The sequence below is a fragment of the Lactuca serriola genome, chromosome 7 (genome assembly GCF_051521515.1).
Source record: "Lactuca serriola cultivar US96UC23 chromosome 7, Lser_US96UC23_V15, whole genome shotgun sequence".
NCBI classification, from domain to species: domain Eukaryota; kingdom Viridiplantae; phylum Streptophyta; class Magnoliopsida; order Asterales; family Asteraceae; genus Lactuca; species Lactuca serriola.
This window is the reverse complement of record NC_136414.1, coordinates 37,363,472-37,378,253: the sequence shown is the minus strand read 5'-3', so window position 1 is coordinate 37,378,253 and position 14,782 is coordinate 37,363,472. Positions and strand designations below refer to the sequence as shown.

The 14,782-nt window shown below is 34.6% G+C and overlaps 2 protein-coding genes across 2 annotated transcripts; one reads left to right on the top strand and one right to left on the bottom strand.

The window, feature by feature from the left end:
• The first annotated feature begins 502 nt into the window (after positions 1-502).
• Positions 503-1,590, top strand: LOC145062620 (azadirone synthase LFS-like). Its single transcript, XM_079010199.1, has 6 exons — positions 503-694; positions 799-897; positions 1,006-1,057; positions 1,172-1,293; positions 1,385-1,485; positions 1,561-1,590. The coding sequence occupies exons 1-6, from the start codon at positions 556-558 to the stop codon at positions 1,588-1,590; spliced, it is 543 nt and encodes a 180-aa protein (XP_078866325.1). The 5' UTR covers positions 503-555.
• A 5,935-nt stretch (positions 1,591-7,525) lies between these two features.
• LOC145061460 (alpha,alpha-trehalose-phosphate synthase [UDP-forming] 1-like) lies at positions 7,526-14,106 on the bottom strand. Its single transcript, XM_079008937.1, has 17 exons — positions 14,013-14,106; positions 12,907-13,297; positions 12,277-12,374; positions 11,358-11,746; positions 11,155-11,269; positions 10,956-11,057; positions 10,708-10,858; positions 10,546-10,634; positions 10,257-10,305; positions 10,079-10,179; positions 9,459-9,646; positions 9,265-9,382; positions 9,009-9,182; positions 8,729-8,939; positions 8,520-8,650; positions 8,340-8,438; positions 7,526-8,149 (listed from the first exon to the last, which is right to left on the bottom strand). The coding sequence occupies exons 1-17, from the start codon at positions 14,061-14,063 to the stop codon at positions 7,787-7,789; spliced, it is 2,820 nt and encodes a 939-aa protein (XP_078865063.1). The 5' UTR covers positions 14,064-14,106; the 3' UTR covers positions 7,526-7,786.
• Between the last annotated feature and the right edge of the window lie 676 nt (positions 14,107-14,782).

Genomic DNA, 14,782 nt, shown 5'->3' with positions numbered 1-14,782 from the left:
AATTATCGGAAAGGGTGGAATCATAGGAAAGGGTGGATTGCACCCAATAGCTCATGTGGTGGAATCATAGGAAAGGGTGGATCCATGATTAGGTAAGAATGCTGCTAACACCAAAATTGATCTATTACTTTGTAATTTTAAATTCATGACAACTTCCATTTTTGATATGTTATTACATTTACAGGTCCTTCATTGAAGACTCTGGACTCATCACAGGTTTCTCTCTGTGGGGAGTGAAAGGATTTGTGTTTGTTTTTGTGTGTATGTGTAAGTGTATTCAGAAGGAGGTATGGTTTGATTTTGGATGTTTAATCGTCTACAATTTGTTATCGATTATGGAAATACTTACTTGTTAGTTCTATTGATTTGTTCTGTTAATTAGTTATAGTGTCCCATGTACGCAGATTTCTTGTATGCATATATATCATCTAAACAAGCCCCATTTAAGTTTTCTTAAAGATTACCAGTCGTTAATTTGATTTGTTTTACATTTCATAGGCCTGCATAGATTCCGGTTTCTTCTACGTAACAAATCATGGAATCAGTGAGGAATTTATGGATGAAGTTTTTGTGGAAAGCAAGAAGCTCTTCGATCTTCCATTAGAGGAGAAAATGAAGCTTCTTATAAATGAGAAACACAGAGGTTGCACTCATGTTCTTGATGAACTCCTTGATCCCGCCAATCAACTCCATGGTTTGTTAAAACTCAAGTAAAGTTTTTAACAATCCACCTGTTCTTTCTAAATTCCATCATAAAACTTTTCACAACTCATTTGCACAATAATCAAAATATCATAGGTGATCACAAGGAAGGATTTTATATTGGTATTGAGCTTCCTGAAGATGATCCTGAAGCTCAAAGAACATTTTATGGGCCAAATTTATGGCCTGATTCAGGTAATTCTAATTTCAAAATTCAAATACTTGTTGTTGGAAAAATAACCCTTTTTGCATAAATATTCTAATTTGTGTGATTATTTTATGTTGTTTGAATGTTTTTGACAGATATCTTGCCTGGATGGAGGCAGACTATGGAAAAATATCATCAACAAGCTCTGTAAGCTTTCTTGAGCTTATATTGTACCAAATTTTATGACCATTTAGTGGCATAACAAAACATATAACTACCATTTTTTTTGTACTTCATGTTTATATGAGTTTTTTCTTTTAGGGAAGTAGTTAAAAACATAGCAAGGTTCATTGCCCTTTCTCTTGATCTTGATGCCAACCTTTTTGAAAGACCAAAAATGCTTGGCAATCCGATTGCAATCTTACATTTATTGCATTATGAAGGTGAGAATTTAAACTCAAGAATGATAATATAATTTTTAATTTTTTCAACATTATTTTTAGTTAAAGATGATAAAAATGGTTTATGTTGTAGGCCAAATATCAGACCCTTTGAAGGGAATTTATGGAGCTGGTGCACACTCTGATTATGGTTTTATAACTCTCATGGCAATAGATAATGTTTCTGGACTCCAAGTATGCAAATATTAGCAACAAATACATGTTTTTCTTTTGAAAGTTTTAATTTTTATTTATTTTTTATTTATATAGATATGCAAGGATAAAGATGCTAAGCCTTAGGTGTGGGAATCTGTTGAACCCTTAAAAGGGTAAGACCATTATGTCAAAAAGAAAACAACAGTTGACACTTTACACCATTGGAGAATAAGAAGAGATTGCTACACTAAGATGATAAATTATGTGTCTTTTTGTATTTACAAATCAGTTAATGGCTTTATAATAATATTTTCACAACCTTTATTTTTTCTTTTTTATATTAACTTTTTATCTATTTATTTTTTCTATTATCATATCTTGTCACTTCTCAATGACATTATGTGTTTGTTATAGGATCAAGTTCCAGAGAATGATGTCAAAGGAATTTCTAAGGATAAACCACTGTATGATCTATCTGTTTCTTTACTTTAATGAGTAAAATTAAAGTTCTAAGGATATTCATATTCCCCTTCATTCTTGATTTATATATCTACATGGTATAATTATTTTTAATACTTCCTTTTGCAAAAAGGTATGCTTTTGATCAGAATGAGGCTTTGCTTTCCTTGAAGAAGAATTGCAAAAATGATGAATTATTATTACAGGTAAAGCCAGTTGACCATTTTTTTATTTTTTATATTAACTTTTTAATTTTATAAGACTTAACAAGATTACCTCAATCATGCTTTTCAGGGTAAAGAGTACATCTTGTTGCTAAACTCAGATAATTTGGCTGAAGTATCCTTTTTAAGTTTATAATTGTTAGTTTCTTTTTTACTTAATGAACTTAATATAGATATTTGAGTATGGCTTCTCAAATATTTTTATAAACATTATTTATCTTGGGAAAAATGTTATAAATTAAACAATTAAACAATAACCAACTATATGATTTTGGGATCCTTATGATATGTACCAGAGATTCTAAATCATCTTATCCAGAAGAACATTGAGTATTGCATGGAGGTAATTACTATAATGCCCTTTTCTTATATTTACTTTGAAAATGTTAATTCTTACCTTTTGTCCGTGTAGGATCCACCAGGAACAGGAAAAACACAAACAATTTTTGGGCTTCTTAGTGCAATACTACATACCAACTGAGTATCTGAGTCTCTTAGTAACTTTTTAAGATATTGATTACTTGAGGGTATTTTAGTAACATTGTAAGAGATTAATTACTTGAGGGTACTTATGGTATATAATGTTATATTCTTTTGTTAACATGGTCCTTAGTGCAATGAATTATCTTTATTGTTTATGGTATTTTATTTTGTATTATGAGACTTTTAATGTGTTACTTAATTTGAAAATTAGTAAATCTATCAAAAATATATAATTTTAAAAAAAATTTAAAATTATGACACGCAAAAATGCTTGTCGTCTTCCTTTATAACACAGGCTTCCATGATACGCTTTGCATGTCATAAACACATGCGTCGTAAGGTTATCACACGCAAATGCGTGTTGTCTTCCTTTATGACCTGGACTTTCTTGATACGCATTGCGCGTCATAACTGCGCGTCGTAAACAGACGGTGTGCAAATGCGCGTCGTCTTTCGTTATGACAGGGCCTTTCTTGACGTGCATTTGCGCGTCGTCTGAGCGTTTTACGACACGCATTGCGCGTCGTAAAAGGTTGTTTTTCTAGTAGTGAGGTGTTAGTATCCTAGTAATTTCACACACGAAAATGTGTGTAAACATGATGAACTTAACATCAAGATGCATAAAAACACTTGAGATTTACGAAAGGCTTACAAAAAATCCTAGGACCGGCTTGATGGTGATGTATCTTGGAGAAGTTTGAACTTTATTTAGAGAGAATAAGAAGGTTGAAATGAGAAAAGGTATGGCAAGAGTGGAAAGAATCTACTCTCGTCCGAGAGTTTAAATGGAGGAGGGGAAGTTATATTTTCTTGTTATTTGATGGTCATCTAGATGTCATGCATTGAGGTTTGCTGTGTATTTGCATGTATAGTCTAGATGTTTGGAGGGTAAAGGGAGGTAAAGCTTTGAGGTGTCACCCACCAAGTCAACCCTTTTTGTCTTGTACCTAAACCCAAATCCCATGGCCAAGGGAGTGGGGTTTTCGGTTTTGCATCATTCATAATGGGTGATTTTCGGTCAACACCATTTTTCTTATTTGGGTTTTCGGCCTTAATGGTCTCCATTAAAAGGGGTTTTCGGTCCTTAAGGTACCTAATGGAAGGATTTTCGGTCAAGAGGTTTTCTTGGCCAAAAACCTTTAAGTGAAGGCCCATTATTGATTTATGTTTACTATTTGATCTAATTTGGACTTCTAAGAGTTTATTACGAACATGATTCTTATTGTATGCATATATGTACTCATATAACAATGTCATTTTTGATTTACAAGAATCAATTGCAATAAGATTACATTATATATTCATTTGGACATGGTTACAATTTAGACTTTTCTTAACCCAAATTTGCTAGTTGTCACACAACAAGCTGGCCTTTACCTCGTATGATCATCTCACAAAGAATGTGCTAGTCGAAGTACTCCCGGAAAAGAGTATTGATAACCAAAAAGTCAATACCATATCAGCCCCCCCCCCCCCCCAGAATGGACAAAACCATTTGTTTATTACTTGTGCCATGGCGTGCTTCCGGACGATCCACAGGAGGTGAGGAAAGTCAAAGTCAGAGCACCACATTTTGCAATAAGGGATAATCAGTTGTACCGAAGAGGATATTTAAGCCCATGGCTTAGGTGCGTTTCTAAGAGAGAGGGGCAGACTTTTCTCGAAGAAATCCATTCTGGGGACACAACAGCACATGAAGGCGCTTGCGCACTCACAAGCAAGATACTTCGCCTAGGAGTATACTGGTCAGACGTATACAATGACGTCACATCTTTAACCAAGAAATGCAAGGAATACCAAGCATTCGCTCCTTTCCAAAATCAACCAGCCATTCCATTGAAAAGCATCACTAGCCCCTGGCCTTTCCACCAATGAGGCATCGATATAGTGGGACCATTTCCACCGGCGTCGGGAGGCGTAAAGTTTTTGCTGGTAGCCATGGACTATTTCACCAAATGGATAGAGGCGGAACCACTGACCACTGTCACTGGCAAGCGGATGATAAAGAACATCTTGGCCTGCTTTGGAACTCCTAGGATCCTCAAAAGTGATAACGGCACTCAGTTTGAAGAAAGTCCCTTCACGGAATGGTGTGAAGACAAGAAAATCCACCGCAGGTTCACATCAGTAGCGCATCCTCAGGCTAACGGACAGATAGAGATATCCAACAAAACCATAGTCAATGGTTTGAAGAAACGACTACTCAGATCAAAGTTCTCTTGGGTGGATGAGCTCCCGACATTGCTATAGTGCCATCGCACCACAACAAGGTCAAGCACGGGATAAACGCCCATCAGTCTAACCTATGGGACGAAGGCGGTCCTCCCATTGGAAATAGTCGTTGGCTCCTTGATAACAGAGAGTTTCAAGGAGGTAGCCAACGAAGAAGGGCGACGCCAAGACCTGGACATGCTCGACGAGAAACGCGAGGCAGCACAGATACGCCAAGCACTGTATAAATCATGTACTGAGAACTATTACAACCGCCAAGTCTGGGCCAAGAACTTCAAAGTTGGAGAATGGGTACTAAGAAAGAACGAGTCTAGCCACGTTGAACCAATAGGGGAACTCAGTGTCACATGGGAAGGACCATAAAAAATCATAGAAGCACATAAGAATGGTGCCTATGTCCTAGAAGCTCAAGATGGGCGCGCCATTCCAAGAACATGGAATGCGCAGAGCCTGCGCCACTTCTACTGTTAAAACAAGTGTTAAAGGTAGAACCAGTGCTAGCTAACGCATTGTGTGTTAATTTTAATATGTAAATGTAATCAGCATAAATTACTTTATTATTTTCAGTCGTATTATGCTCTAAACAAAACTAGAGTAAATAGAAAGGGCAATTCAGATGCTCCTTATATCCAAATCTAAGAAACAAAGAGGTTGTGTACATTTACTATGTGGCAACAAGGACTGATCATCCAAGGTCACACGAGCGAAATTGTTACAAGAAGGCAGCCAGGGAGTTTACATTAGAAAGGCTCATAACTTTCCTCCTAAAACATGTTCATCAATTAAAGAACATGTGACATGAGTGTAGAAGGGTCATAACATTCCACAAATATAAAAAAGTAAACAAAACTGTGTACACCTCAAAATGACGATCTTGGCTACACGTAGGATCTTTAAGCAGTAGATTAGAACAAATCTCTCAAAGACCAGCTTCAGTAAAGCACAAAGATTTCACTAGCAAGAGAACTCTGACCAGGGGTGTAAAAAAACCCTATGTACATATCATGTGATGACCAACATAAACCATACACAGAGTAACCAGGCGAAAGAGTATGTGCGATAAAGAGAAACATTCACACTCATAAAAAGCAAACATTGTTCAAACTGTCGGATTCTTGGACTTAAAAGATGGCCACAAAGGGTAGTAAAGACAACAAACAAATAAGGAAAATATTGTCAAAGGGGGTTACATCAAAAAAAGTCAAAAACAAAACTACTTATCAACAGGAGTGTTACCATCACCAGAAGGAAAGCTTGAACCAGGGACCGATTCCTCGCTCTGAGACTCCTGCAAAGATTACAAAGCCCAGCTATGTCCAGGGCACCCAAGCGAAGATGACCAGCAAAGTCCGTCTCCGTGAAGGTCACCAAGGCGTCTTCCATCTCTTGAGTCTTGGTGGCCACATTCTCCTTAGACTTTGGGTCAGCCTCCCCAACGGATACCTACTCCCAGACAATCCTTTTACCCTGTTCCACACCAGCAACGACACAAGCTTTTTTCACAAGAACCAAGCGTTAGAGGAATTATGGACTTTCAATCAAGCTATCCACAACCCAACTGAGCCCGTCGCCAAGGATCCAAGAAATATTCCTCTCCAGCGGTCCCCTTGCGGCGTTCTCGGTCACCAGATCAATCTCCATCTCCACTGTCCGCTTGCTTAGACCGCGCTCTCCAACGTCAGGACCCCCAAACGAGCATTCAGGTCCTCCACCTCTTTCACCAGCTTCACCGTTTGATCCGCCAAGCTTGCCCACTCAAGTAACACCGCCTCCTGCCTAGCCTCCATGCTGCTCTTATCGGCTTCTAAATTCGCCACTTGGGCATTCAGTTCTTCACATTCAATGCCCCTCCTGTTCGAATCGGACTGGAGGGTCTCTATATCGGAAATGCGTTCGGCGGCCACGACTAAATAAGAAGACACTTGGGTGGCAGCGTAACGCAAGCCATCAGCCATTAGCTCGTCGGACATGACACTTAGGGCCTAATCCCAATGTTTAACTTTTAGGGAAATCTCTGATAAAGTTCTAATATTTTTTATTAGTTTTTGTTAATTTTGAGAAAATACAATATAATCGGGACTTTTTGTTTAAAAAATAAAAGTTGAAATTAAATTGTAATTTGACTCAAAATATTAAGATTTTTTCGGAAATCTCCCTAACTTTTAATATTAAATATTTTTATCGTTATTTATTTTATAACTATATATGTAATACTTTTATTTTATTTTTGTTTGAAAATAGGACACCACATAGCTATTATTCTATATATTTAAAAATATACATGTGTTTCAAAAACAACAAATTACATAGAATTTTATAAATTATTACACAAACATAAAGGTAAATCAGTTCATTCTAAAAAAAAGTTTTTGTTAAATAAAATTAACAAAAATCAAAACCAAAAAAGCTATAGGGAATCAATAATTTCCACACATACCTATATTTAGAAAAAGACCAAGTTTTTCATACATGAAACACAAAAACAAGAAATTATATAGAATTTTATAAAATATTACACAAACATAAAGGTAAATCAGTTCATTCTAAAAAAAGTTTTTGTTAAATAAAATTAACAAAAATCAAAACCAAAAAAGCTATAGGGAATCAATAATTTCAACACATACATGTATTTAAAAAAAGACAAGTTTTTCATACATGAAACACAATTTAGTCGGCTTAAGGAAAAAAAAAAACGAAATTTTATTAATATCAAAAACCTTAAAATCCTCAAGAACGAAATGGTACCAGCTGCCATTAACGATGAAGCAAGCTAGCTTAAACATAACTGTAAAAACCACCATAAGATCTCGTTCTTCAAAAAAAATCCCTCATCAAAAAACCTAAAAACGACACAGTTTCACAAAAAAACCACTAAAAACCTCTACATATATAATATTATATGTATCTATCCTCCTACATCTTCCCACAATCAGATCACTCAATCAATCTGCCAGTTTTTTCAACAGAGTCACCACATCAGCCGATGAATTCAGAAGATACCTTGCAGTAGACCTCTTCCTTCCAACTGCACATGAGAAGTAGTTGTCACCCTGAAGATCGAGAACCGATGGACCCTTGTGTACATCCATGGTGGTGCTGCTGCTCCGCTTCCCGTTCGAGTCGTCGTCTTCACTATCAGAAGCTGAAACGAAATATCCCCCGGATCTGGATCCGGATCCGGATCCAGTCCTCCGGGCAGAGTGATTTGGAGAAAACCCGTTGCCCGGACTCCCTAAACTTGAGTGGGTCGGAGTTGGTGTTGCAACTGGAAGCTCAGGCTCGAAAAATGTGTAAATATCTTCATCCTAAAAAGGGTAAATATAATTACTTGATCAAATTAAGATCCAAATTTTGTATGTATATATAGACAATTTCAATTGTAACAATATCAGCTTTAACTATTATAATAACGAAAGAAATTAATAATCAATGTCTCAAATGTTAAAATATTAATGTATTTACCTATAAATTAAGTATTTTCTACAAGAAACATACCTTGGGAAGAAAGTGGCCAACACACAACACATAGTCAATAGGATCCTTCATATTTTTATCATGTATAACTTGTCCTAAAATGCCACTTATCCCTGAACCCTAAAAATATTTTGCAAAAAAGATCAATACTGTTAACACAATCAATCCATAAAATTAAAAACCAAATGAAAAAGGCCCAACCTTGGTCACACCGTGGGCCCGAACCTCCACAGACCGCCCACCTTGGACCACTTCCACCGATGCATTTGATATGGGCCCCGTCCACAAATGCTGCAACATATCCTTCGCTTGTAGTCTCCCAAACTCGATATCTTTAACATCAACCAAAAGTGTCAGCAGACAGTAGACACTAGACAATAGACAATAAACAATAGACAACTTTTTTTTACCTGCATACTTATAATTCCAAACAACTGAAGTCTCACGGAGCTCAAAATACGAGCGGGGGGTCCGCTCAGTAAAATACTCAAAAACATGTTTAACACTTTCAATCCAATCCATATGTATATTTTCGGCTAAATTTTGTAACCATTTTTTATTCCCCGTTCTAACAAACACACCATGTTCAGCCGCAAGCCATATATTATACTCGTCAAAGTTCTGCAAAATCATCAAGTCAACAAAAGTCAAATCACAAAAAAAAAAAAAAAAAAAAAAAACAAGAAGCACCTTATCAAGAACGGATCGATGGCTTCCACTTAAGACCACAACTGTTGTCTTTGGATCATTACTAAGCCTCTTCAAAGGTTCTTTTAATTCAGGATGCAATTTACTTTCCATTTCTTTAAACTGATCTACACGCCTATCCGTATTCACGGGTTCGGTTAATGTCACATTAAACCCCTATCAAGTGCCCAAATTTCATAAAAAATAATAAAACGGGGGGTGTTTTGGTCAAAAAAAAAAAGATGGAAAGAATGGATACCAGAATGAGTAAACGGTTATTGGAACGCATGTAACGTTCAATTGCGTGTTCGGTTTGAAGTAAAGGTGGAATTTGTGTTGTTCTAAGTTGAGCTTCAACTACCATATCATTGAGTTCGCTATAATGGTACAAAAGTAAATAAACTGTTTAATAAAAAAGAATTGAAAAAATTACAAATGAAAAGAAATGCGGACCTAATGAAAGTTTCGGCCCAGTCTTGAGATGTATGAGTAGTGACATGAACGTAGTTATGATGATGTCGTTTTTCTCTCTCTTCGGATGGCATGTTTAGGGCGTAAGCAATTGCAGAAGCTACTTCAGTTACATTCCATGGATTTACCAAAATTGCCCCTGCCCCGAGAGACTGTGCAGCTCCTGCAAACTAGATATATGTAAAATAGAAAAAGGTTAAATATGGAAAAAAAAGCTAAAAATAAAAATACATGAATGAGACTAGACAATCTTTCTAGAGCGATTTTCAATAAAAAGAGGATGAGAAGGGCATTCATGTCTTTTTGCACAAACGAGGTATCGAGCGCTAGTACCATCCCATTTTGTTTTACTTTTTGGTTAAGACAAATAGTTCATGTTTTGTCCTGTTTGACATCAACAGTCTGTTAGTCAGGCTGAGTCAAATGCATACCAAAAACAGTAAACGTCTTATTCCACCTTTTTAGGGGGGAGAACAAATTGCAATTTTTGACCTATTTGATACTAGCCCTAGACTCAATCAAAAGTCCAATATATGCCAAACACAAACACAGTAAACAGTTATTTATTTATTTATTAATTGTCTTTAAAGATGAATGAGCACCTCACTTAAAATTAGGGCGCCTTTCTTTGAAGCTTGGCAGGCGACGAATTCATAGCTCACAAGATTCATTCCATCCCTTAGAGATGTAATTAATGCCACATCTAAATATAAAACACACAAAATGTTAATAAATTCAATGGCAATGAATATAAAATCATATAGGAAGATAAAACAATACCCGTTATAGCATATAGTGCACATAAGGCATGATGATCAAAAGATCGATCCTATTGAATGCACAATAAACAACTTTAGAACATTTTGCCACAAATCAAACAAGAAAATAAGACATATCAGTCAAGAACGTTAAAATCTTAAAGGGCATTCACGTAAAAAAGTTGCAATTTTTGACTTATTGACACGAATCTCAGGCTCATTTGTATGTCAAAAACAGTACAACATGTTCTATCATGCATAGCCAGATGGGACCTACAACATGTATTTCAGTAGAATAAAAAAGGACGCACCAGATGATGAATTGGGACAGTTGTAAGTGTCCCAAATCTTCCATTAATCCTTCCAACAATTTCATGAACTTGACATGTAAGTTTTTGATCTGTTAAGAAAAACAATAAAACCGTAAATAAACCGTTTTTATATTAAAAAAATCGGTTGAAAGTGAAACATACACTCAGGGACATCAGTTCTTGTTGGAACGGCAATTTGCACAAAGACTACTTTATCCTGCCAATTTGGATTATCTTCAAGAAACTTTTCAAATGCCAATAGCTTTTGTGGGATTCCCTTGATCATATCAAGCCGATCAACTCCTAACATTACCTGCAAGACTAATCATCTCAATTTTGTGCAACTTTTTATAAATATTGTTTCCATAACAAAAAAAAAGGGTAAACTAAAGATCATTTATTTATTTCACCTTTCGACCATCAAATCTTTCATGGAATTCTTTTATATGATTCTTGACTTGAGGGAGTTGTATGGCTTTTACAAATCTATCAGAATCAATCCCAATAGGAAACTGCAGATTTCAAATCATAAGCTCAATTCTTAGCCTCATAGATAATTGGGTCGACTTTTCAAAGTTAAAATTGGAGATAATTTATAAGTAAACATACTGCAGCTACACGAGTGAGTCTCCCTTGATCTTCCACTCCTTCTGGAGTACCCTCAAGCCCAAGAATACGAGTACATGCACTCACAAAATGTCTTGCATAATCATACGTATGAAACCTAAAACAAAAACAAAAAAGAGAATTTTTTTTTAAATAAGAAAGCATTTAAAGAACAATGTTTTAATAAGAAAACATTATGTAATTACCCGACTACATCTGCTGCAAGAACTGCAATTAGCAATTCTGATCTTGATGGTATTGTTCTATAGATCTCAGAAGATGGAAATGGAGTATGCAAAAACCAGCCAACTTTAATGTTTGCATTTTGTTCCTTTAAGCATTTAGGAAGAAACATTAAATGGTAATCATGACACCAAACAATATCTCCATCTTGATAATGTTCTTTTACTACATCTGCAAACAATTGATTTGCTTTCTTGTAGGCTTCAAATTGTGATTGAAAACTCCAAATTGTTGCAAGACTGTCTTCTTGAGGGATGCCCAAGTAATGAAAGAGTGGCCATAAGATGTTGTTGCAGTACCCGTTGTAGTATAGATTAACAAGATTTTCATCAAGGAAAACAGGAACGCATCTCTGTGTATCAAGAAAATGATGTAAAGATTTTGTGTAATGTTTTGTAATATCAACAAAATGATATAAAGATTGTATCTTTGTAATTTTTAAGCTATAAAGATTTGACATTATGTCTTGTTAGATGGACAAGATCTTTATCAAGAAAAACAGGAATGAATCACTATGTATCAATAAAATGATGTAAAAGATCGATTTTTTGTAACTATTAGTTATAAATATTTTATGTAATGTTTTGTAAATCAACAAAATGCTATAAAGATTGTATCTTTGTAATTTTTAAGCTATAAAGATTTGAAATTATGTCTCGTACTATAGATGGACAAGATCTTTGTCAAGAATAACAAGAATGCATCTTTGCATGATATACAAGATGGAATTTTTGTAATTACTAGCCATAAAGAGTTGATATTAGGGTTTGTAACATAGATGAACCAAGATTTTTGTAAAGAAAAATAGGAAATGATCTCTGCATATGAATAAATTGCCATATATGAAAGACTTTTTGTAATTATTAGTTATAAAAACTCAACCTTTTCAGCTAAAGCTTCAGTAAGTGATTTTCGGCCAATTTCATCACGTAAAGTTACTCCAGGCCATCCGATCCATTTTGCTTCAAAATCGGTTATACCTTCAACACAACAAAATTTTATATATCAATAAGGGGTTGAACTACAATAACAATTCTATTTTTAACCTTTTTTACTCTCTAAAACTTACTTTAAGGTATATTAGCAAGTACTCAATGGACAAAATACAAAAAGAAAACAGAAAACTTACCAAAAGATACTTTTACACTATAAAACTTATTTGAGGGCATAACTGCATACCCAAGTGAGAAATCAAAAAGAAAACAGAAAACTAGCCCAAAAGTATTTCTTTTTACATGTTTTACATTGTAAAACTTATCTTGAGGTGTATATGGGAAATAAACAAGTGACAAAATACAAAAAGAAAACAAAAAACTTACCAAAATGTATGTTTTTTTATTCTTTTTACAACATAAAGTTTATTTTAATATATATATATATATATATATATATATATATATATATATATATACACACACACGTGCATACGACAAAATAAGAAATCAAACTTATTTTCAAGTAAATTCATGCATACCCAAGTGAGAAAATAAGGAAAAAAAATCGGAAACTTACCCAAAAGTGCACTAACTAAGCCTCCAACAGTTACTTCAAGATGCCAAGAAGCATCACCTTTTCTAACTGCAGAAACAGGAAGCCGATTGGCTACAACTAATAACCGTTGTTTGAAAGGACTTCTATCTTGTCTTTCACTTTCATTGTTAATCAGTTTGCTTACTTTAAGACCTTTCACCAATTCTTCTTGGGTAGGAAAATTGTCCTTTAATGGTGTAATTATCTGATTCTGATCATCTACAATACTATTTACAATTACATCCTGATCATTGCATGATTTTAAAGATTTTCTTAATTCTCTTTCTTTCAACAGTCTTTCAAGCCTAGTCTTAAGTATAGTTGAAGTATTGTTGTTGTCATCTACAAGCCTATTTGATTTCTTCAATTCAGCCTGCAATTCAAGAAAAAAATTCATCACAAAGTCAGATATTTCAATCGATTTTTTGGTTTGTTCAACATACAAAAGAAAGTTTATAATCTTGATTTGGATCATTACTTGTTACTTTAGACGATAATAGCTCATCAAAAGTTAGAGCATTAGTATCTTTAAATGAAGCAATAGTGAATAACTAGAAACTGATTATGTAAATCTTTATTTGAACTTGTAAATCATACTCATTAAAGTGAAGATTCTTTAATTTATACATTGGAGAGGTTAAAATTCATTCAGTTTAAAGCATATTAGTGTTTATCAAAGTGTACAACGTAAAGTGAGTAAGGGGAAAAAGAATGGGGACAAAATTGACAAGTCAATTAGGGGCATAGAATTCGAACCACTACTTACATGTATAAAATAATCACGTATTAGGCAAAATCAATTGACATTTTACACAAGAAATGAGTAAACAAACAGGTACGCAAATTAAACAAAGTTGGATTTGAATTTTTCTTGATGCTTATTCATAAGTGTAACCTCAAGAACATCATCAAGAAATCCAAAATTCTTCGTAACTCAAAATAAACAGAAACCCGTATTAAATAATCAAAAACCCATCAACATTTGAAGTGGGTTTGTAGCGTAAGTTCAAGAAATAAGAACTCGAACAATCTTTATTTTTTGTGGTTATGAAACGATACGAAAGGGCCAGGTAAATTGTTTTCTTTACCAAATCGTGCTCCAGAATGCTGATCTCATCAGAGGAATTTAACTTTTGCATTGCTTTGTTTCGAAAAACAAAACCCTAGTAATGTTGATTACGATTTGGATGAATGAATCCATTTATAAAGAGCAGATGCTTGGGCTAAAAATGGTTACTTTGCGATAGGGAATGTCGACACTGAAAACCCCCTTCCATGTATGAAGCAGTGTGTCAATGTAAAATCCCTTCAATATATGAAACTGTTATATATATGTAATCATCATCTATACATATACATAAAGAGAAAAGAGAGAAGGGGTAAGGGGTGGGGTGGGTGGGGGTTATAGAGGATTACAGCTATGGTGAGGGTTCTTTATAGTTCTCATAGCACAAGGCATTAACCCATGCAGATATGCTGATGCAGACAAGGTGTCTTGATGTGGGGGTGGCATCAAATTTTCTATTTTCTATAAATAATGAAAATCGGTAATAGTCAAAGGAATATACCAAAAGTTTGTTGATAGTGATACACAAAAGCATTCCTTTGATGATGATGATGATGATGATGATGATGATGATGATTATTATTATTATTATTATTATTATTATTATTATTATTATTATTATTATTATTATTATTATTATTTTCTGAAAAGGAACTTACTAATGAGGGTTTCAAACCAACTTCGCCTGTTATAAAAATCCCTATACTAAATTATCTTTTCTAGTTTGAGATTAATCTAAATGGATCATTTCTTTCCATAGATTTATATAGTAATGAATTAGAACATGCTAGT

Excerpts from the sequence above, each read along its gene's own strand:
- LOC145062620 (XM_079010199.1), top strand. The coding sequence starts at position 556 with ATGGATGAAGTTTTTGTGGAAAGCAAGAAGCTCTTCGATCTTCCATTA. Across the intron at positions 898-1,005 it reads AAATTTATGGCCTGATTCAG|ATATCTTGCCTGGATGGAGG; the intron begins GTAATTCTAATT and ends TGTTTTTGACAG. Across the intron at positions 1,486-1,560 it reads ATAATGTTTCTGGACTCCAA|ATATGCAAGGATAAAGATGC; the intron begins GTATGCAAATAT and ends TTATTTATATAG.
- LOC145061460 (XM_079008937.1), bottom strand. The coding sequence starts at position 14,063 with ATGCAAAAGTTAAATTCCTCTGATGAGATCAGCATTCTGGAGCACGAT. Across the intron at positions 10,635-10,707 it reads AAGAACTGATGTCCCTGAGT|ATCAAAAACTTACATGTCAA; the intron begins GTATGTTTCACT and ends TTTTCTTAACAG. Across the intron at positions 10,306-10,545 it reads CTGTCCCAATTCATCATCTG|GATCGATCTTTTGATCATCA; the intron begins GTGCGTCCTTTT and ends TGCATTCAATAG.